The 22,982-nt window shown below is 48.8% G+C and overlaps 1 protein-coding gene across 2 annotated transcripts in view; it reads left to right on the forward strand.

Annotated features, from left to right (window-relative positions):
* Positions 1-5,991: 5,991 nt before the first annotated feature.
* Positions 5,992-22,982, forward strand: part of MKLN1 (muskelin 1) — a 94,304-nt gene continuing 77,313 nt past the window's right edge. For both annotated transcript variants that reach the window (XM_068670100.1, XM_068670101.1), the window contains exons 1-2: positions 5,992-6,138; positions 19,465-19,534. In XM_068670100.1, the coding sequence (XP_068526201.1) occupies positions 6,047-6,138; positions 19,465-19,534 (162 nt within the window). In that variant the 5' untranslated portion in view covers positions 5,992-6,046. The remainder of the gene's footprint in view (positions 6,139-19,464; positions 19,535-22,982) is intronic.

The raw sequence follows: 22,982 nt of genomic DNA on the forward strand, positions 1-22,982 counted from the left end.
GCCTGGGAGCAGATGCTTGGATCAGGGCCTCCATAAGAGCAGCTCTGTTATTATGCTGAAGGAGGCATGGTTTTACCGCGTTACGAGGAGTTACAGGTGATCCCTCTCTCCAAACGGGGGAGGGAGAAATGAAGCAACCTGTTTTTGAGGCTTGCTCTCACCCCTTTTTAGTATGGAAATGCATCCAGACCCCACAGAAGATGGGTAAGCTTTTCCAATTTTTTTTTTCCGAACCTCGATGAGCTTTCCCATTTTTTTTTCCTCCATCATGTCATCAAAATGAGACAGAATAATTAGCAAGGGAGCTTTGGGGAGCGATTCTGGAATTGCCCCTGCTCTTGCTCTGTCCCGTAAGTATTTTTCTTTGAAGATCCTACGGGAGGGAGCACACATTTGGCTTCGGGAGATGCCAAGGCTGCAGCACAGCCAGGCAGGGTTCTACCCCCTGCAGCCCCGGGTTAAAACCAAGCCCTGGCTCTGCAGAGGGAGCTCGGCGAGGTGAGCAAGCCTTGCCAAAATCTGGTGTGACAAAACCCCATCAGGCCAGCACTCCCCTTCCGCTCGCAGAACAATAGGAGTTTACACAACTGCAACCCACTGGAGGTTTTCGCCTTACTTCAGGGCTGAGCAACGAGACCCCAAACGTTACACAGCTCTGCCTCATGTCCTTGGCTCTGTCCCGCGCTGGAAGGAAACACGCTGTGACCAGCGCTGCCAATGCTATTTCCTCCCGCTCGTCTTTAAAGGTCTTTTTTTCCAACAGCTGATGGGCTCCGCAGCTCCGGGGAGGACGTGAGATCCGGCTGGCCCACGGTCTAGCTGGTATGGCTGCGTGCCATGTTGTTGTTTGTGTTGCTTTCATTTTTTTGGCGTTACTTGGCTCCTCCACGCAACTTGTTTTCATCCTGAACTATGCGCTCATTACATATCTCAACACCCACGCAGGTTTTGCATGAGGAAACTCGAAACACACGCGCAGCAGAGGAGCGCACACACACACACACACACACACTCGAGGTATTTGTCTCGAGGCAGACACAAGCAATCCTCAAATCCCTGAGCTGTCCATGGCTGACGACAAGCAGGTTAACGCCGTGCGTGCATCCTCCTGGCGGAGGGAGGCAGGGGACAGCTTTTGGGGTCACCCTGACCTCTCCGGGTGATCCCAGCTACTGTCCCAGGCACCCATCCAAGGACCTCCAGGCATGCTCCTCCACGTGCTGCTCGGTTCTGCTCCACGGCCCCATCCATCAGGTCCTGCAGACACCAAACCCTGATGGAGGATTTCAGCCAGATGCCAAGCGATGGGGACAGGACTGGCCCTGCATGTTTTTTGCTTCCTAAGTGCCCTTTCTGCATTGTTTTTCCCAAAAGCAGCTGGTCTGAGAGGCTGCCGGAGGTGGCACAGGACAGCATCCCTGCCGTCACTGTGAATCCCATGTTGTATTAAGGCAGCAAAAGCCTCGCAGAGCAGGGTCAGGCACTCATGTTTTCCGAGTCTCTCCCATTTTTACGGCCCTGCCGCTGAGCTGGGGCAGATGCAGCGAGCTCAGCTGGAGCCTCGCGAGCTGTCCAAACCCGCAGCACACCGGGCTCCTCCCGGCCGTGCAAGGCCCTCTCTGAGCGTGGAAAAAAACCTCTCCTGCCACCGCCTAAAACTGCGTAGAGCTGGGTAGGCTGAGCCTGAGAAGCTGGGAGAGTCGCCTTGCAGCTCTGCAGCTTGCAGTCGCTTTGCTTCCTTGCAGCCTTCCCATGCTGCAGACAAATAAAGATATTTATTTTTTTTTTTTCCAGGGCTGTCAGTACTGCGTATTTCACCAGCTTTTGCTGTGCTTTAAGCCCAAAATGTGCTAAAAATAAGCTGGCTTGGAGTCCGCATCCTGATCCAGGAGGTAACAGGACGCCGGGCGGAGAAAGTCCCGGGGCGTTTTGCTCCGTGCAGCGGCGAGCGGGGAGCTGCTGGCTCTGCCTCTGCCTCCTCCCTGCCGCAGGGCTGGCACTCACCGCTCGTTTGCCATCTCCAAAATTTCACGTTCGGAGGTTACAGGTCTCATATGGCATCGCTCCTCTCGGGCTGCTTGTTAGCCAGGCTCCCAAACGCCGGGGTAGCATCCTTTCCCCTGGGGTTGGGAGAATATTATCAGCAAGGTCCTTGCTGAACTGTTTTCTCAAATGCTCCTGCAGCAAATGGCAGGGGAAATAAATAAATAAATAAATAAAGACCCACGGGCTAGAAGAATTCTAGATAAGTGAAATCTTAAATGCCACAGGAAGGCTACGAACTTCTAAAATCCTCATTAGTGCACCAAAACCACGGTGCCCCCTGCTCCTGGGAAGGGGTCTGGAGATGAAGCCCTCACCGTTTCCCCTCGGTTTGTAAATACTCGGCTGATGTTCAGCCTCCGAGGCTGCCGGTCGAATTTTTCACCCGCAGCCGGGTTTTGTTGCCGTGTTCTCACTCGCTTTCCTAAAATAAAGGAGGGGGAAAAAAATAAAAATCCTTGCGTTAATTTAATCTAGCCAGGCATCTTGCTGTCCTGCCTGATAACATCTCCTCAATCTGTCACTTCCAACTGACAGCTGGTTAGTTGCTGGTGCTTTATTTTCTTCCCCCCCCTCCGGTCTTGAAATATCTCCTCTGGTTTCTTGAGCATCCCAGAGCTGCCTCAGGATGTCCTAAAGCCTCCCCTGTGATTTAATGGGGGCTCTGGGTGAAAACGTTCCCCTCTTACAAGAAAAAAGGGGTAACAACAGCGAAACCTGTCAAGGAATATCCAATTTATGTGCTGAATTATGTACATGTAGGTATTTGGGATTATGTAGGTGTTTGGGATTTCAGGTCCAGCCTCCCGGTGTGCGGCCACGCAGTGGGCAAAAGCGTTGGAAAATATGGGGTTTCCCTCTAAATATGGGGCTGGGGAAAATAAATATGGGGCTGGGGAAAATATGGGAGCTTCCCTCTAAACCAAGGACAGCACAACGCAGACACCCAGAGGTCCTGGCACTGATGGTGAGCTCCTCGGCAGCACTGAGAGGAAAAAAAAATAAAATAATTAAAGTTAATAAATATGACAATGTGCAAGACTTGGGAAACCACTTGGGTTCCTTCCCACCGTCTGGACCTCCAGGCTACCTCCCCGCCAAGCACGCAGACGAGCTGTTGTACGGCCTGAAGGAGAAAAAAAAAATCACCCCCAAAAAATTTAAATCTGACTAATTCTGGGGCTGTTGGTCACGCGTTGAATCTGGGCACCACCCGGTGCCTTTTCAGTTTTCCTCGCTATTTACTTTTGTTTATGTGTTTCCTGTTATTTATGGGGGCTTTAATTACTCCAATTCCTTTCTGGGGGAAAAAATAATAATAAATAAAAGGCAACAAAACAGCCTGTTAAAACTGGCAGGATTGTCAAAACAAGCTTCTCCTGGGCCTTCCCACGAAGCAGACGCGGAGCAACACCCAGCAAACCACACGGAGCCGGGGAGAAGAGGGACGGGGATCACTACAGGAGCGATTTTGACAGGCCCTCTTCCCCACATCCTGGGCCTCATACCCCACTGGGCATCCCCCTACAGCCCCATAGCCCCCCAGAGCCCCATAGCCCCCTAGAGCCCCGTGGGGAACCCCCAAAAGCCCCATAGGCCCCTTGGGCCCCATATCCTCCTACAGCCCCATAGGACATTCCTCTTGGGTCCCATTTACCCCTTGGGCCCCATAGGCCATTCCCCCACAGCCCTATATACCCCCTTGAGCCCCATAGGATGTTCCCTTACAGCCCCATACACCCCTTGGGCCCCATATCCTCCTACAGCTTCATGGAACGTTCCCCTACAGCCTCATATGCCCCTTGGGACCCATATCCCCATACGGCCCCATAGGACACTCCCCTTGGGCCCCATGGGCCATTCCCCCATAGCCCCATACATCCCCCTTGAGCCCTATACACCCCTTGGGCCCCATATTTCCCTACAGCTTCATGGGACATTCCCCTACAGCCCGATATACTCCTTGGGACCTATATCCCCCTACAGCCCTATAGGACATTCCCCTTGGGCCCCATATATCCCTTTAAGCCCTATAGGATATTCCCTTGTAGCCCCATATTCCCCTTGGGCCCCATATCCCCCTGCAGCCCCATTTACCCCTTGAGCCCCATATACCCCCTTGAGCCCTGTAGGACATTCCCTTACAGCCCCATACACCCCTTGGGCCCCATACACCCCTTGAGCCCCATATCCCCCTACAACCCCACGGGCCATTCCCCCCACAACCCCATAAACCCCAACCCCATTCCCTATCCCCAACCCCAACCCCATTCACTATCCTCGACCCCAACCACAACCCCATTCCCTATCCCCGACCCCATTCCCCAAACCCTATCCCTGACCCCAACCCCAACCCCAACCCCATTCCCTATCCCTGACCCCATTCCCCAAACCCTATCCCCGACCCCATTCCCCAACCCCAACCCCAACCCCAAACCCTATCCCCGAACCCATTCCCCAACCCCAACCTCATTCCCTATCCCTGACCCCATTCCCCAAACCCTATCCCCGACCCCATTCCCCAAACCCTATCCCCGACCCCGACCCCAACCCCATTCCCTATCCCCGACCCCATTCCCCAAACCCTATCCCCGACCCCAAACCCAAACCCTATCCCTGACCCCAAACTCATTCCCTATCCCCGACCCCATTCCCCAACCTCAACCCCTATCCCCGACCCCATTCCCCAACCCCAACCCCATTCCCTATCCCCGACCCCATTCCCCAACCCCAACCCCATTCCCTATCCCCGACCCCATTCCCCAACCCCAACCCCATTCCCTATCCCCGACCCCATTCCCCAACCCCAACCCCATTCCCTATCCCCGACCCCATTCCCCAACCCCAACCCCATTCCCTATCCCCGACCCCATTCCCCAACCCCAACCCCATTCCCTATCCCCGACCCCATTCCCCAACCCCAACCCCATTCCCTATCCCCGACCCCATTCCCCAACCCCAACCCCATTCCCTATCCCCGACCCCATTCCCCAACCCCAACCCCATTCCCTATCCCCGACCCCATTCCCCAAACCCTATCCCCAACCCCATTCCCCAAACCCAAACCCATTCCCCATTCCCTATCCCCGACCCCGACCCCAACCCCATTCCCTATCCCCGACCCCATTCCCCAAACCCTATCCCCGACCCCAAACCCAAACCCTATCCCTGACCCCAAACTCATTCCCTATCCCCGACCCCATTCCCCAACCTCAACCCCTATCCCCGACCCCATTCCCCAACCCCAACCCCATTCCCTATCCCCGACCCCATTCCCCAACCCCAACCCCATTCCCTATCCCCGACCCCATTCCCCAACCCCAACCCCATTCCCTATCCCCGACCCCATTCCCCAACCCCAACCCCATTCCCTATCCCCGACCCCATTCCCCAACCCCAACCCCATTCCCTATCCCCGACCCCATTCCCCAAACCCTATCCCCAACCCCATTCCCCAAACCCAAACCCATTCCCCATTCCCTATCCCCGACCCCAACCCCAACCCCATTCCCTATCCCCGACCCCATTCCCCAAACCCTATCCCCAACCCCATTCCCCAAACCCAAACCCATTCCCCAAACCCTATCCCCGACCCCAAACCCAACCGCATTCCCTATCCCCGACCCCATTCCCCAAACCCAAACCCTAACCCTATCCCCAACCCCAACCCTATCCCTGACCCCATTCCCCAAACCCTAACCCTATGCCCAACCCCAACCCCATTCCCTATGCCCAACCCCAACCCCAACCCCAACCCCAACCCCAACCCCATTCCCTATCCCTGACCCTGACCCCGACCCCAAACCCTATCCCTGACCCCGACCCCATTCCCCAATCCCATTCCCCAATCCCATCAAACCCCAACCCCATATCCCCATTACGCTCCTACCTCAATCCGAGCCGCGGCCCCTTTAAGACCAAGCCCCGCCCCCTTCCCCCCCTTAGCCCCGCCCCCTCCCCCCCCCTCCGCGCTCTTTGCCGGGCCGCGGGCGCCGACTCCAAGATGGCGGCGGTGGGGCCGGCGGGCCCGGAGAGCCGGGTGCTGGGCTACGGCCTGCACCGCTGGAGCAGCTTCTCCTCCTCATACCTGCCCGAGTGAGCCCGGGAGGGAGCCCGGGAGCTGTGGGGGGACGGGGAAGGGTCGGGGGGATCCGGAGGGATCCGGGGAATAGGGTACGGCCTGCCCCGGGGGGCTGCGGCCTGGCGGGGGGGGCGGCGCTGAGGGAAGTTTGGGGGCGCTGAGGGGGGAAAGGAGGGGGTGAGGGGAGAAAGGGGGTGAGGGGGGGATGGGGGTGAAGGGAGGGGGGGTGGAAGGGGTTTGAGGGGGTTTGTGAGGGAAATATGGGTGGTTTGGGGGGGGTTGTGAGGGAAATATGGGTGGTTTGTGGGGTTTGGGGGGTTTGTGAGGGAAATAGGGGTGGTTGGGGGGGTTGTGAGGGAAATATGGGTGGTTTGTGGAGTTTGGGAGGGTTCTGGGGGGGATGGGGGTGTTTTGTGGGGGTTTGGCGTTGTGGGTGAGGGAAATAGGGGCATTCTGTGGGGTTTGGGGGGCTGTGTGTGAAGGAGGGGGTGTTTTGTAGGGTTTTGGGGCTGTGGGTGAGAGAAAGGGGGGTAAAAAGGGGTTTGGGGGGCTGTGTGAGGGGGAATGGGGGTGTTCTGTGGGGATTTGGGGCTGTGAGTGAGGGAGGGGGGTAAAAAGGGGTTTTGGGGGGTGTGGGAGAGGGATAGGGGGTGTTTTGTGGGGTTTTTGGGGGATGGGGGTGTTTTGTGGGGTTTGGGGGGGTGTGTGGGAGGGAGGGGGTGTTTTGTAGGGTTTTGGGGCTGTGGGTGAGAGGGAGGGGGGTAAAAAGGTTTTGGGGGGCTGTATGTGAAGGAGGGAGAGTTGAGTGGTGTTTTGGGGGTAGTGTGGGGGAATAGGGGTGGTCTGTGGGGTTTTGGGATTGTGTGTGAGAGGAAGGGGGGTAAAAAGATTTTGGGGGGCTTTGTGTGAGGGGAGGGGGGCGGGAAGGTTTTTGGAAGGCTTTGTGTGGGGAGGAGTTTAGGGGGGCTGTATCTGGGAAAGAGGGGTGTTCAGTAGGGTTTTGGGGGGCTGTGTATGGGAGAAATGGGGGTGGGAAGGTTTTTGGGGGGCTGTGTGTGGAGGGGCTGTTCTGTAGAGTTTTGGGGGGCTTTGTGTGGGAAAGGGGGTGTTCAATAGGGTTTTGGGGGGCTATGTGTGAGCAAAAGGGATATGGGAAAGTTTGGGGGGGGCTTTGTGCGTGTGGGGTGTTCAACAGGGTTTTGGGGGCTGTGTGTGGGTGAAAGGGGGGTGGAAAGGTTTTGGGGGGCTGTGTGGGGGGAAGAGGGTGTCCAGAAGGATTTTGGGGGGTTGTGTGTGAGAGGGAGAGGAGCTGGAAAGGTTTTGGGGTGCTGTGTATGGCTCAGTAGGGACGCAGAAATATGTGTGAGGGTGAGGGGTGGTAGAAAAGTTTTTGGGGCTGTGTGTGGGGAGGCGTTTTGGGGGCTATGAAAGAGTGGGGGGGCGGTGAAAAGGTTTTGGGGGGTTGCGTGGGGGGACGTAGGAGGGTTTTGGGGAGATTGTGTGAACAGGGAGGGTGTTTAGTAGGATTTGGGGGTCTGTGGGGTGATGGTCAGCTCAGGGGGGGCTGTGTTTGGGGTCAGTGGTGGGCTTGGGGATGTGTGGAGAGAAATTTGGGGGGGAGCTGTGATTTATGAGGGGTTTTGGGGGAAAGGGGCCACCTGGCACCCTGCTTGCTGCAATTTTGGGGGATTTAGGGGCAGCCCGGGGTTGTGCTTCGGATCGATGGCTCAGTGCTGCACCGCGGCCGTGTGCCCGCCCTCAACAGGATCCTCGGCCTCCTGGCAGGGCCCGTTAACTTTCCCTGCTTACCCAAAGCAAAACTTGGGATGATAACAACGCGGTCTGGCCGTTTGGGTTTTGCTGCCCCTTTCCGCAGCCCTGTAGGTCTTGGGGGATTTTTGGGAATGCTTCATTTGGGCACCGTGCTCGCTGCGGGCCGCGGAGCCTCGGCTCACCGAGTTCGGTAACCTGGGGCTGAGGTCGCTCTGCCACCCGGGCTCCCCAGGCAGCTCCACGAGTAATTTAGCTGTTAATTGTTAATTTCACGGATTATCTCCCTTTGCCAAAAGGAGGTGAAACTTTAACAAAAGTTTTGCTGCCTCAGCCCGCGGTGGTTTTGTCTTCCCGTACCTTTGCTTCTTTAGATATGAAAACGAACCGAGCTCCTTTCTAATTAATTCTTTTTGGCGATAATGAAGTAATCCTCCTGGCCTTTTTTTTTTTTTGGTTAAAAATCTGTTAAAGCATTTTTTTTTCCAGCTCTGCGATCGTGCTTGTAGTTATAAATTGTTGGCTGCTGAAGGAAGGGTGACAGTCCAGTATCGATCTCCCTGATGCAACACGCAAAGATAACTCTGTTTCTCCTCGATGCTCCTCTCTGAGGCTCCCCTTAGCCCTTTTTGCCACCTTCTTGCGAGGATTTAATGCTCTTGTGGAACCTGCCGTGCAGTCCTGGTGATGCTGGGGCTGTTTTCCAGCTCTATCTGGGAGAGAGCTTGAACGTGGCCTGAAGGGGAAGGCCTATTAAGGAGTTACGGGGTTTTCACTAAGAATTTAGGGTTTCTACTCTAACCCTAAAGGCTCTCTGGTGGTCCCATACGTAGGAACAGATGACTCCGTTCAGTGTGTGGCCTGCATTGGGAGCTTGCTGCCGTGCTGTTGGGAGTGGAGTGCATTCCCCATGTCAGCCCAGTGTGATTTAAACACGTGTCTTAAACAGTTTAGTGGTTTTAAATGTAAAACCCAAAGTTGAGATAGAAAATTTTCATCGCTGCTATCCGTAGAAGGAACTGGATACCCAGTGTCTGTCTTCTGCATATAGGATGCTGGGGTGACACTGAAACTTTTCAGAGCACCCAAAGTCACCCAATAACTGCAATTCCTCACTAAAAAGCCAACAAACAAAAAACCCACCCTGTTTTTTCAGACACCTGTCTCATTTAGGATCAGCAATCTGTTGATAACCACTGGTTTTCTGTAAGCAGCCGAGCATTTTCTCGCAGTGAGCGTTAATTTTTCTCTTGTGCTTGGTTGGTACAAGGGGACTGGTAAGTGCCCAACCAATTTCTGGCCACGTTAGCAGTGCCACGTTCATCTGCACAGCCCTTTTGACACGTCAGGTGAGGATTGTCCTTCTCCAGTCTGCAGAAGAACAGCCCTAGGGGTTCACAGATGGCTGGAGTTGTCCTCTGCTGCCTTGTAGCTACTGGCTTGGAGAAAGCACTTAAAACTATCCGTGCTGATCTGAATAAGTTGGTCTGATGTCTAATTTAGCTTGAGTTTTGGGGCAAGTTGTTCCTTTGGGAAGAAAACCTGTCCAAGAGCAAATTTGCTCTTGAAATGTGGTGTTTCCAGGGAGCACTCCGTAGCGAGAGGCTTCAGCCTGTCCAGCTTGGAAACCCTTCAGCCCAGCCAGTCGCTGACGCTTCCTCATCGGATCTTGCCTTGCTTCTTCATGGTTTCTCCCCAAAATAAAGGAGCCACGTGGGAGACAGTTCCTTGATATCCCACGAGGGACCACCCTGAGGATTTCCCAGCCACCAGCAGTGTGGTCACTGGGTGCAAGCCACACAAAATTCTGGTGTAGCTCCACGTGCCCCGAGAGAGGCAGACCTGGACTTTATTCCCTTCTCCCTCCTCCGGCTGTCCGCAGAAAGCGATGAGCTCAGGCGCTTCTTTTTTTGGACAGGGAGGGAATAAACAATTTATAGAAGGTAATATAACCCCCGTTCAATCTTCCTTTTTTTGGTAAGGGAGAGGACCAAAAGCTCTCTCTTTGTTTTCGGGGAGAAGCACTTTGTATCCCGATCTTTCCAATAGAAAAGATTTTGTACTTGAAATAGAAAAAGATGCTTTTTGTACTTGCTGCAGTTCAAACTCGCTGCTGGTGGCTACAAGGAACGGTGCCGTGCTCCCTGCAGTGGCAATCATGTGCCCTTCTCTGCTGGAAAGTGCCTCAGTGCTCTGTCCTAGGACCACGGCTTTCCAGTGGTTGCATCAGATTCCTGACTCATGGCATCTTGCAGCTGGCAAATGTGCCCAGGTCCTTCTGGCACTTTCACACGGACTAACAAGAGGGTTTTTTTAAAACTGCATTATTCCGGTCATGCAGCTTTGCTAGGAGCTTTCATCCCGTTGCTGTTGCTCAGATCTCCAATTGTTTGGGTCTTCCTGTGTGATACTTCTGTAGAAGAAGGTCAAAACATCTATTTATTTATTTATTTTTATATTTTCAGACTTTTTTTTTATTGACACTTCTCTAAGTTATTTCTTGTACTCCTAAGGTTGTAAGATGAGTTTCTAAGCTGATGATTCAATTTCTCAGCTGATGTTTCAGTTCCATCACTGGCCCTTTCCTAAAAGTCAGTCACCTTTTTGTTGCAACCCCTTGTTATTTATTTCCCTGTGGACTTCAGCTATTCCAGCAATTCCAGTCTTTTCCAGTGTGACACTTCATGAGGTGCTATATCGAGTGCTGAAGCCTGGATAACTCTTGTTTCTTTCCTAAAAGGCTTACTGGAGAAATAAGGGGAAAGTAAATTATGCAAAAGATACTTTGCTCGTCAAATTAGGAGTGACTGGGAGCCTTCCAAAGTGAGAATGCATTTTTTTCCTTTCTTTTTCACTAAGTTGTGGCAGAAAGTTTCTGCTCAGACAAACCAACCATCCACTGCTGGTTTACCCTGAACCAAGGATGGACTCCCTCGTGTTTTCAAATCTAGGATATTACAGAGCATTAGCAAGCAGGTGCTGAGAATGTGTCTAACGAGCTGCTTTTTAGGCAAGGTCCATAGGATTCTAAAACAAACAAAAAAACCCTGAAAATATCCTGAATTCCAGCTAGCTGTGGCAGGACAAAATGTGAGTTTGAGGCTAGTGGAAGGGGATTGCGAGTCCTTGCTCTAAGCAGGTGACAGCGGTGAGTCAGGTCTGTATCTCGTGGCTTCATAAATCTTGTACAGATCTTGTTACAGATCCAGGTCTTGAAGGATCTCGCCCTTGAGCTGAGGTGGGAAATGTCTAACACAAAATTTGGCTTTTCCGTTCTGTTTTCTGCTTGCTGAGTGCTGAGTTCAGCTTTCCTGGCAGGGCAAACTGCTCCTTGTCTGTTTGCTGGATGCCTTAATGCTGTAGCTCCTTTCTGAAGTACCCCTGGTTACATAGCCCCGAGGACTTCCACGTTAGCTGTAGAACCACAACTTTAAGCCTGCATGTCATTTTTTTCAACTTAATTTGTCAGCGTTTCTGTCTGGGGTTACGTGCTCATGCAGTATTTGCAGTTAGTCGGTACTCCTACCAGTTGCTAAAACAGGCTGGGGATGCAAACACTGACTGAGGAAGAGAGCTGAGTGGCCCCATGTCTAGAAACATCCCCAGATCTGCTTCTCTTCAGCATCTATTTGAAAAGTTTTCTCACTTGTGTAGCTTTTTTTTGGATGTTTCTACAAATTTTCTTTCCTACCAGGCGTTTCCCTCCTTGCTTGCATCATGTCTGTAGCCTAGAATTCTCATCTGCGAGCTGAAATAGAGCACTTCAGAAACAAAATATTTCTGCAGGAAATAGTTAACTCCAGGTTGAGTGCACAAATATTGGGTGATTTTCTGTCTGACAGCTCAGTGAAAATGTGATGAGAAAAGAAAAAGATCAGAAGGGTGAAAGTGAAAAATAGCACAAAATGATCAAGTTCATGCCTTACGTTGGCGTCAGGAGTCTGATAACTCTTCGTGGAAGTTTCTTCCCAGGTGAAGGCACAAATGCTGTGTCAGGTGAAGAAATTTTTGTTGAAACACAGCCATTATTTAGGAGGCTGGGCAGTTTTATTCGCTAGCAGAAGGCTGAAGGTAAACTGCTAATTGCCGTGGTCCCACGGTGTGACGAAGCTGGCAGGATCTCTAATGTCCAACCCTGGCATTTTTGGGGAACATTAAGGTTGTAAGATTTTCATAGGAGGTGTTAACATCGCCGGATTATGGATCATTCGTTCTGTGTATGGGTTATATCCTTCAAGCTTAATGAAAGCTGGCTAGATGGTGATTACTAATTACTTGCTTAAGGACTAAAACTAGTTGGAGCAGAGCGCGTTTTCCTCGTGGTGACTGTTGTTACTGCTGAGACAGCATGTACAGTCTGATTCTTTTTTTTTGTGGCAAGGAATATAGCTTCGTATTCTGCACATTCATCTTTTTAGCAAATCGCTGTTGAAATGCGCTGTTAACTTTATCACCACGATTGATTTTTATGATGTGATCAAGATTTTTCTGTTGAGGCTAAGTGGTGTATTCAGTACTTAGCTGGAGGTCAAATTTTGTCAGCTTCCAAAGCAAGCCAGTGCTTGATTTATTTTAATTGCATGTTAATATAAACCTCTAATGATAAATGTATATATTTTGACTGCAGCCTGTAGAATTTTGTAGGAGCTATGGATTTTAAGTGTAGCTTGGTCTGAATTCAATAATACAGCTGCTGGGAGGGAAAGGAAGGAGCAGTGAAGACATTGAGTGGTTTGTCACCTTACTTAGTTGCTGTTTTAGCTATTACTTGACACTCAGCACGCATAATCTTGGAGAAATTATTTCCTGGATCGATTTAAGTCGAGGAACACAACCAGGTGTGTGAGTTGAGGACAGCAGCCTGTGTTCCAGGTGGGTTGAGAAGGCTCGCTGTGCCTGAAAAATGGCCTGAAATTGGTGGGGGGTAAAAACTGTGCCGGTCATTTTGGGTTTGGGTGTGCTCTCCGAACTGATTTTCCTCCCTAGCCTGTGTTTGGTGTTGCTGTCAAGCCCTGGGAGGCAGCCCGAGGTGGAAGGAAAAAAAGCTGGATTAGGTAAATGTGACCCGTGAGTAAGGAATTGCTGACTGTGTGCCCGCCCTCCTCTCTCATGATGGAGTGCTGTTGCTGACTTTCGGTTTGGCTTCTAAAAAAACCTGCCGTCTGGTACAGGATTTTGAGACTGCCAAACGTGAAAGGAAGGCTGCTTTGGGAGCTGTCGTGTGCTGGAGCATGGATTCATGTATCGTGCTGCAGAATAAGGAGTTATTCCATAATGCAGCGCCACGGGCAAACTGTTCTGACTTGTAGCACAGCTCCCTGACCAGCCAGTTCTTGAGATCACTCTGTGGTTTGTTGTTTTCCTGGGCCTGGATTTTGTTTTCTGAACTCTCCGAGTTTGAATTAAAATGTCAAAATTTTAATTTTGAAAGGGAAGCTCACCCAATGGAGGCGTTTCTGCCAGGAACCAGGAGGAATTTTTTTATCCAAGTTAGATTAAAAAAAAAAAAAGGTTCTGTGGTTGACCTCAGTTTGGACGTGAGGGGCTTCAGTCAGTTCTGTTGAATGTAGCCTTCTTTAACTTCTTTTACAGGCATCAGTGTTTTGGGTGAATGTTTTACTGAGCGTGAAGTTACAGCACTAAGGAGTATTAGAGAAGTGTTTACGGCTTCTGTCGCGACTTTATATCCTTACGTGCAATCAGTCTGGTTTCTGTGGATTCCTCTGGGTGAAAATGCAAAGTGGCACGTAAAAACATGGCTGCGGTGCTGTGAAATCACGGGAGTCCTGAGCTTGCTTCTTGGCCTTGGTCAGATTTTTCCATACGTGTGTTAGTTTAAGCAGAACTGCTCCCAACAAGGCTGTGTTGCTTTCAGAAGACAGCACAGGGGATTCACCCAGATGCATGCCTGATGCTGTTGTCCTCCAACCTCCTTGTGTAGCGTTAGTGGGCTCTGCTACCGGTATTTCAGCAAGATTTGGAAAGTGCAAGGTCAGGGACTTCTCTGTTAAATGCCATCAGTAGCAATCTCCATGTTCAAATACCAGCTAAACTGCGTTTTCTTAGCAGGGTGCAAGTTTTTTTTTTTAAATTAAAACTAAACTTTGTAATTAAGCGGCAGTGGCTGTTGATATCCTGAACTCTAGCAAATTTTTACTGCAGTGTTTCCTCTATCGACTACAAATCCAACGAGCTGCAGAGCATAATCTCCTCATCTTCGCTGAATATTGAAGGGTAGAGTTTGTGCTATTCTTAGTCTTCTTATCAGGCCTGGGATTTATTTCTGTTCTGGAACCCTCCAGGAACGTCACTGAAGCTGCCTGCACGCTGTGATGCTTTTATTCGTAGTGTGTAGATCACTTAGGAAGCCGGATTTCAAACGTCCTTGAGCCTTAGATGTGTAAAAATGAGCACCTGAGTATGAGAAGAAATGGTTCCAGGTAATCTCGTGTGCTAACTACATCAATTTGCTGGCTGGTCAGCTGCAAACAAAATCCTCATGAAACCAGTACTTCATCACAGAGTCCCTGAGGTAGGAAAAGACCAATTCTGACATTCCCAACCTGGAGCCGGGGCCTCTCGCTGCTCAGAAGTTGGGTTGCTCGGTGCCTTGCTGCAGTCAGAAGTTCAGGCTGTGCTGTAGGGTTCTTGAGCACAACTGGAACATAAATTAATTATTGGGGCACTCGCTGTGCCAGTACAGTTGTTAAAATGCTCAGCTCCTGGCGTGCCTGGAGGAAGAACCATCGCAGCAGGACGAAGGCACAAGGGGATACGGGGCGAGGAGGAATGATGGGGGTTTCTGTGCCCACATCATTTGCACTTAAGGAGAGGTTAATTTGTACCAAGGGCCTTCGCCTGTCTTTGTATGGCAATTATAAAGGTATCAGGAGTTTAAAAAAACACAAAACCAACTGATCCTTGAAAGATATAACTGAGAAACTGATTTCCATGACTATCACACCAGGGCGCAGCGGTACCTGTTTGGCTGTCCAGCACAGCCAGTTGTGATCTGACGAGTGCGTTTCTGTAAGGTGGTGTTAAATGCAAGGTTTTATACGCTGTACTTGCTTAGCTGCTTTTCTTTTTGACAGAAGTGCATTTGTAATAAATCGCACGCGTTTGTGTAACGGCTGCTGAGAAGATGGAAATAAATTTGAGCATTAAGTTGGCAAACCTCACGACAACATAGTATCTCAGGGTGCGTGCTTACGTGCACTATTGTCTCGAGCTTCCTTTGACTTACTAAGCAAGAGGTCCTTCCTTAGCTCTTTGTGCTGGGGCTAAGAAATCCTCTGTTAACTATTTAAACCAAGCCTGAAGCAGAAAATACCATTTCTTCACTGTATCCATGTACTACCTAGCAATTGTGCGTGATTTACTGCGTTCCAATGCAGAAGTTTCCACATCCTCACGCCCTTCTACTGTGTGAGGCAGGGAACTTTCACAACAGAAAGGAAAGAAACTTTGCAGTGAAATCTAGAAAGCTTCTTGAAATGCTTTAGGGGGGAGCTTGTAGGTGCACGTTGCTCTTAAAACATCGTGGCTGGGCACTTTGAAATCAGTGTTAATTACAAGTTTGTGGGAGCTGCAGGTAGCTGTAGGGAGAAAAATTTCTCTAGTTGTTTCCAGCTCTATGGAATAGGGTTTAGGGCTTCTGGTGGTGGTTTTTGTGTATGTGGGAGGGTTCTTCCCCTTGGTTAAGACAGTTCTAGTGTCTGGGCTGGGCAAGAGCATCTCTTTTGCGTTGTGTTGGCAGGGCTCATGTTCTACGTGGTTGTCCTTGCACATCTCAGTCCTCTGTGGACTGGGTGGAAATTTTAGTCCCCGTTCTTAGTTGCTGCACTCTTGCTACTCTGCCCTGGGATGGTTCTAGGAAAAAATAACATAAAAAAGACACGGGCAACACTGACAAAAGTACGTAGTTGGTTTTCGGTTAGCTGCTCCTTGCTCAGCACTCCCTCCCCTTTTTGCCATGTACTGGTGTGGTGCCTCGTGGTTTTCCAGCAGGGCTATGTCTGCCTTCCACATCCTCTTCGGGATGTGTGTGCCCTTTTCTGCCCAGCTGCTCTCTGGACGTGCCAAGCAAAGGTAGCATTTTGGAGTTGTTTGTTCTTAAGGACTTCTTTCAAAAGCTATCGGCTTCTTTAATAGAAGCTTCATGAAAATGCTCAGGCTGGGTGCAAATTATATCAGCCTAAAAGCTAATTTGCTGCATGTTTTGCAAAGTCACCTCCCTTCTCACCCCCCTTTCCTCAAAGGCGAGCTCACCCCTGGTGATTGTCACATCAGAAACCACTGAGCTTTGCCCAGCAAAGTTCTCTGGAAGCGCCAACTGCAGGGACATTGCCATAATCCCGGCAGAGATCAGCCCATGGTTGGCACAGCAGTTGGTAAACGGAGAATTTATCTGCTTCCAGCAGCTGTGAGAGCAGTGTGTGCACGGGTAATAAAAAGAAACTTCCCCTCGGTTCTTCCAGGAGTGTTTCAGCACGGCCACAACCATCCTCTTCTCTTACTGGGGACGGGAGCGCTTGCAGTAAAACCTGAGACGTGAATAGCCTCGAAGGAAGCTGGCTCAGGGACTTAAGGCACACCCTAATGCCTCCGCACGTGTTCTCGCTGGTGGTGTGCAAATAAAGCTTCTCCCTCTGCATAGCTTTTGGTTTGGGGTAGGAGTAGCCACGGAGTAGCTGACGTGCTGGGCCAGCCAGTTTCTCCAGAACTCACTCCTCTATGGGGGAGTGGCATTGGGAATTTATGCCAGTGGATCCTATCCTTTTTTTTTTCCCCTATTTTATGCTGGCGCTAACAGTAAGCAGAACTGGAGAGCTGATGTGACTGAAGAAGTTATTTCTGCCAGTCTTTTTTTATGACGGCTGCTGGTGGAGGGAGGGGGAGGATCAAGCACGAGTGGGTGGACTAGTCCCTCTTGGCAGCGTTGTGGATTTATGCTAGACTAGCTCTTGTATCTACAGCTTCTGATTATGAATTATCTCAAACCACATTTAATGAGTTCCCTTTTTTTCCACGGAGAAAGCCGGCACAACGGTATCGGTGCGTGGAGTAGCTCAAGGGCTTAAAAATACCTTTTTTTTAACGTCTCTTGAAAATTGCATGGACGGTCGTGGAGTTGGTGGAGATCTCATTTCTGAAGTTTCTCAGAGGTTTTAATTGAGGTGTCACATCTGGGAAGCCTGACTCTAGGTGCCTTGTAGGATTTCTGTGGTGTCTGGAGTGAAGGCTTTATGTGGCGAGAGGCATCTGTCCCTACGAGACATTCGTTTCTTGCCATCTCAGGAATGCCTGAATTCCTCCAAGTATTCGAGCCCATAAATTTTCTCGAACCACGATGGTAGATTAACTTTGTGCATACCAAATTCTGTCTTCGATGTTTGTTTAATCCTAATAAACTAACAACCCATGTATTTTTAAACATATTTATAACTCTCTCCATGCTGCTGGCTTTTCTGATTTCAATTTCTTTTTAGCCTTAGTTTTATGAGAGCTACGCTTTCTTCTCTCTGCAGGATTTTTTTTATCTTGTCTGGTTGTCCTCAATGAGCTCCTCGTTGATTGTGGCAAACTGATCTTTGACCCGGAGAAGCAAACAAATCCACTTCTAAAAATACGATCTTTGGGATCTGGCCCAGTTAGAAAATGCCTCTTTCCAGCAGGGCGTTATCTGACCGCGTGACGGTGCCAGCTCCTGCAAATGTTGCTCAATGTATGAAGGGCCTATCCCGTGATGTTTAAACAGATGCAATATAAATAAAACATATTCTATAGGGTGAATTGGCATTTGCATGCTGAGCTGAAGTTTCAAAGAGGAAAAAGCCGGACAGCGCCATGTTTTTGTCTGCCTTCACGGCCATTAAGTATCAGTATGAGATTCACATCTCCTTCAAATACAGCTTTTTCTCTCTCTCTAGTTATTAAAAGGCACTAAAACACTTCAAAGTATCATTTCACCTTGCCTGTGGCATGGCATGGCCGCGGGTTTGATTCTTCTTCCAAGTGCTTTTTGGTTTCTGGAGGTGTCTTAGCGCTGTGGCTGGCAACTTCTGGTCAAAACCAGCGTGCCTTAGCAGCTTCCAACTTCTCCTCTCCTGGGAGAATTTGTCCCTGCTGGAATTAAGACAGACAGGAGCTGTGTTTTCTTTAGGAGATGAGCTCTTTGTGTTGCAAACTGGATGTTCCCAGCTGGCAGTGTAACGGCCTGACCTTCCCTGTTCTGGGGTTTGAGCAAGAGGGCAGCGCGTGGCCGTAGCTGCTCCCGTGCACGCTCTGTGCATACACAACTCAATCAGCTGGCATTGCTGGTAGGAAGTGCCCCGCTGTGATGGCAGCTAGCTAAAGCAGAAGGGAGCTTGGGTTTTCTTCCTGTGCTGTAAAAAAAGTCGTGGCTCGTGTCCTGCAGAAGGCAGCTGCTGGGTTGACGCTCAGTGGTGAGCCCGTGGTGCGGGACTGCCTGGATCCCGCTGCTGGTGTGGTGATTTTGGGCTGCCCGATGTGGAAAGAGCGAGCTAATTTCTGCCTGGTAACGCTCAACCTCTGACTTAACCTCTTTCCCTTCCCGGCTTTCATACGAGCATTTTCTTTTCCCCCGGTCCTTTGTAGTAATCCAGATGCTCGTGTTCTTTTCCTCCTACACAGCAGATGGAGATGGCATAAGCCTTTTGATGACTGCGTCCTTCTTTTTACATAAGTTTTACGAGCTGGCAAGTTCGTTAGTTGGACTTGGTAGGGCTTTGTAAACCCTGTCCAGCAGGTGGTGCGTTGTTACCTTGCCAGCAGGGAACGGAGTAATTATATATTTTTAGGTTTTTATTTTAGTTTTCAGTTTTTAACTTCTTTTGGAGGTGAACTCGAAGAGCCTTATAGTACTGTTACAGGAAAGAGGAAGGGAGGTCCTTCATAAGGATTATCCTGATGAATGTGTTTTGTTTTGGCCCAAACACTATTTGGAGTTGGTTAATTACCCCAACGCCGTGCTATTTCAAGCTGTACGCAGGCAATTAAGGGATTTACTTTGCTAGGTGAAGAGTTAAACTTCAGCTTTCCTGTGCGTTGCTCTAGGCTTGTAGCTCATGAAAAATACATGTTTGAATTTGGCATGAGTTAGACGGTCATCTTCCACACTCCAACAAAACTTTAAGTAGGTTAGCAGCTCGCTCTCCCTGTTCCAGTATCGCCCGTCTAGTAAGGGACGGATTTTGGCTCGCTCACCGCCTTGCTGCTCATCGGTTTTAACCTCATTGAAAAGTTCCTACCCCGTTGAGGTGAATGAGACCGTTTTTTCCACTTCACTGCAGGCTTGGGCCTACGTAAATTCATCTGTTTCACATTTATTTCACAATTTGGATTTTTGTTTCGCAACGTGAGATTCCATTTCCCAACCACATGGCGTGGAGACTTTGTTTTAATGGGTCTGGGAGCAGCGTAGTCTCTGCCCAGCATTTTGGGGAGTTGCATGGGAGTGTTATTGATTTCCGTGTTTGACAGCTCTTACTGGCGATGTAAATACAGTGTGGCAGCTACTTAAATTACTTCTGGCTTCTCCTTTTTAGGAATATTTTGGTGGACAAGCCTAATGATCAGTCCTCGAGATGGTCTTCTGAAAGCAATTATCCTCCCCAGGTAAGCACCCGAATCTCTGCTCCTGTACAGCCACCTTGTGCAACTTCAGGTACAATGGATTTTTTATTTTAAATGCAGTCTGCTACTACTTGTACTGGATTCCTTTATAAGTTACCTTCTCTCACTTCAATACACGGTGTTGGTATGTTAGGTATTTACTTTTCCAGCAATCTCTTCACGATCTGTCAAGGCAAGATTTTTGCAGGGGAAGAGCTTCGCGTTTCATCCTTGAAAATCACAGTCACGCTGGAAATAATCCAACCTTACGGTTAGATTAAGCTGCTAATGAGGCGTGCAGGTCCCCCTTTGTTCGTGCTATTGGAGACTGTTGGAGGCTGCTGGCCTTGAGTCCTAGATCTAAGGAGCTTGTATTTGTTTCCCCTAATAGCACGCTTAGAAATGTAGCTTCTGTTAAAAAGAGACGTGAATGTCACCTCTGCCGATGGTTAATCGGTGATTATTAAAACAGAATCTGCATTGATTTTTAGCTTCTAATTTGCCTTCTCATTATAATTACATTGTTAGATTATCCAGAAAAATATACTTACCCTTTCACTTAATTTTTTTTCCCCCAATAAATGTGTTACCCTTCTTGTTATGCCAAATCTGTGCCTTATCACCCTGGTCCTGTTTGCTTAACTTCTCCTGTGTCTGTTACGCTGGGTGTTTTAAGTTCTTTTCTTGAAGTACTGATGCACAGCAGAATGTGTTGGGGGTACCTCTCACACTGAGTTGCTGTGCACAGAACATAAGCACATTTAATTCAAGTATTTTTCATGAGTTTAGCCCTGGGAATTTTCCTCTAGGTAAATCTTGCTTTTGCTCTGAAGATGTGCTAAAAATCTGTACTCTTCACTGGAAGCTGCAGATCACAGCGGGGTCATCCCATCCAGTTGAAAGGCTTCCTTCCAAATTTTCATGATTGTTTTCTGTACTGCTGTTTGTGAAAGTGAGGGTTTTTTAATATGGGAAGAGAACTATCTTGTCTATACTGTTGGCATGTTTCATAAACCCGCTTGTCAAGGCTGATAATTTTCCACATGCTTTGATCCCCTTGATGCCTGTGTGCATCTACTGCTCTTTTAATTTGATTTTTTTTTTTAATATAAATATTTTGTTAAACAGCCAGGGAGTTTAAAACTGCTTCAAGCTATGGATTAATCTGTCCAGGAACTATTGATTGCAGGGTAATGGGTTTTGAGCATGTATTGCATCTCACTGAGCCATCCTTTTAGTTTTTGTGCAGAAAACACATGTTTCTTAGGGTTTTTTCTTGTGTTCTCAAGGCGAGGTTGGATGTGGTGTAGCTTTAGACTGACCCAAGGTGCGCATAGGTCTGCCTTTTGTTTTTTTTGAGGGATCCTAAGTGTTTTGTTCTGTTCTTAAACTGATTCTGGACCGGGAATACATCTCTTGTGGCTGGATGCTTTAACATACTCTCATCCTATGCTTAAAAGCTGCCAAGCAGTGATCCAGGTTGTTTCAAGCATGTAGATTAAGTGAGGAATAATCAGAATCACTTAAATACAAACTACATAAACTTGTTCAGGAGAGATCTTTCAGCAAGTTTGTTCATCGAACATGGCATGAATGAAGATGTTACTGCAGATCTACTGAAGCCAGCCCTGCAGAGCTGGGCACTGCCCTGCATGCTAAGCAAGTAATGCAAACCAAGCTTTTGATTGAAGAGTTACGAATGAAATATATGTATTTAGTTGTATAGGGGATATCTAGATATTGACAACTGAGATAAGGCAGTGTCCGTGTTGTATTTTGTGTTCTTTATTGACAAAAAACAACAAAAAACCCAGCTGCCTAAGAGGAAAAGATGGTTCCGGTGGATTTCTCTTATTTGACTCTCTGTATCCAGCAGTGAGAATATAAAACGCTGCTTAGTTGTCCATTTATTCAGCAAGCCCAATCCTGAGTGCTGAGATGTATTTGCAGTGCCTCCTAATACGTATTTTAGTGAATTCTCATGCTTCTCACCTGAGTGTTTCATCACTCGTTTAAAGCAAATTTGCCAGTGTAACTTACCTGTTGTAAAAACAGCTGGAAAGAGGAAACAGGGAATTGAAATTTGCGAAAGTCTATGTGCAAAGAATGCAGTTTCTGCTGTTCCTGTGCACGTGGAGAAACTGTTCCAAGTTATGTTGTCTCATAGGTGACCAAATAATTCCACATCTGGTAAGATTTTGCTCATCTTGAGTTTTTGCACCTCTGAACAGCAAAATCTTAAGTTTTTAATCTGTGAGCAGTGAAAGATTGCTGCACTGTAATGCAGGTAAAACTTCTATGCAAGCTTTCTGCTTCCTTGTTTTCACAGAAGCTCTGAAGGCAGAATCTCAGCCTTGGGAAGCATCAGCTGCAATAATAATTGACTGAATTATAGTCGTGGTGGGCAGAGAGGCTGGGGTGAGATTAATCGCTTTACGCTAGCAAATGGGTATTTCAGATTCCAGCACTAATAAGTACACATGCACGTTATTTTTTAATCCCCAAGATAAACAGGGAGCATCCTATGGGAAATGAAGCTGTGAAGTGTTTTATGGCTTTTGTGTTGGCACCGCTCCGTTTCAAAACCGGTCGCTTTTACAGTGACGCACTTGTTACAGCGCGTGGGCGGCCATAATCGTCTGGGACGGGAAGTGCACAAAAACTCAGCGCCATAAAGCTTGCCTTGTCTCAAAACTTTATTAGCTGAAGCTAAGGCGAGGACTCAGCATGAGGACTAATGCCATCCATGCTCGCTGGCACACGCTGTGAGATATTTTAATATGCTGCAGCCCCAATCGCTGGTGTCTGTCTCCTCCGTGTGCCTCACCGGAATGTGAGGGTTTACTAACTCCCTGCCCAGGTGATGTTCTGTGTTGCCTGAGAGGTAAAAAGCACTGCCTGATATTAAGTGATCCCTTTTCCTTGTTAACTGAAGCCGTAACATCTCTAGGCACCTTGCTTTGGGAGCATTCCTCTTGCTAAACATGAGTCTGTAAAGCTCTGAGTTTGTCCCATGGCTCAGGGAAGATCTGTGCTTTACAGCAAGCGTGGTGAAGCCCATGCTAAAACTTTCTGAAAAGGGAAAAGAAAATGAAAGTGGAAGTCTGGATATTTGAAGTACTGCCCCGTGGCTATATTTAGTAAAGGGTCTGCCTAGCTTGTGGGTATGGTAGAGTTAAATCATTCCTGAGGTCATGAAAGCCACGAGTTATGAATGAGTGCCAGTGGAAGGAAGCATGACAGCTGTTTTTCTGTTTATTAAACTAGATATCTATCTTCAGCCTTGAAATAGAATGACCCAGAAATTACATATTCAATAACAAACCTGTTATGTAGTAACCTATTCGGGCAGAAGAGGGCTGGTAGTTCTATTTTTGAAGGAGTTCTTGCATGGGAAGTGTGAAGCAGCAGCGCTGGTAATGCCGAAGAGCACGGCCCTGCCATCCGTGCG

Source organism: Anas acuta, chromosome 1 (assembly GCF_963932015.1).
Source record: "Anas acuta chromosome 1, bAnaAcu1.1, whole genome shotgun sequence".
Lineage (NCBI taxonomy): Eukaryota > Metazoa > Chordata > Aves > Anseriformes > Anatidae > Anas > Anas acuta.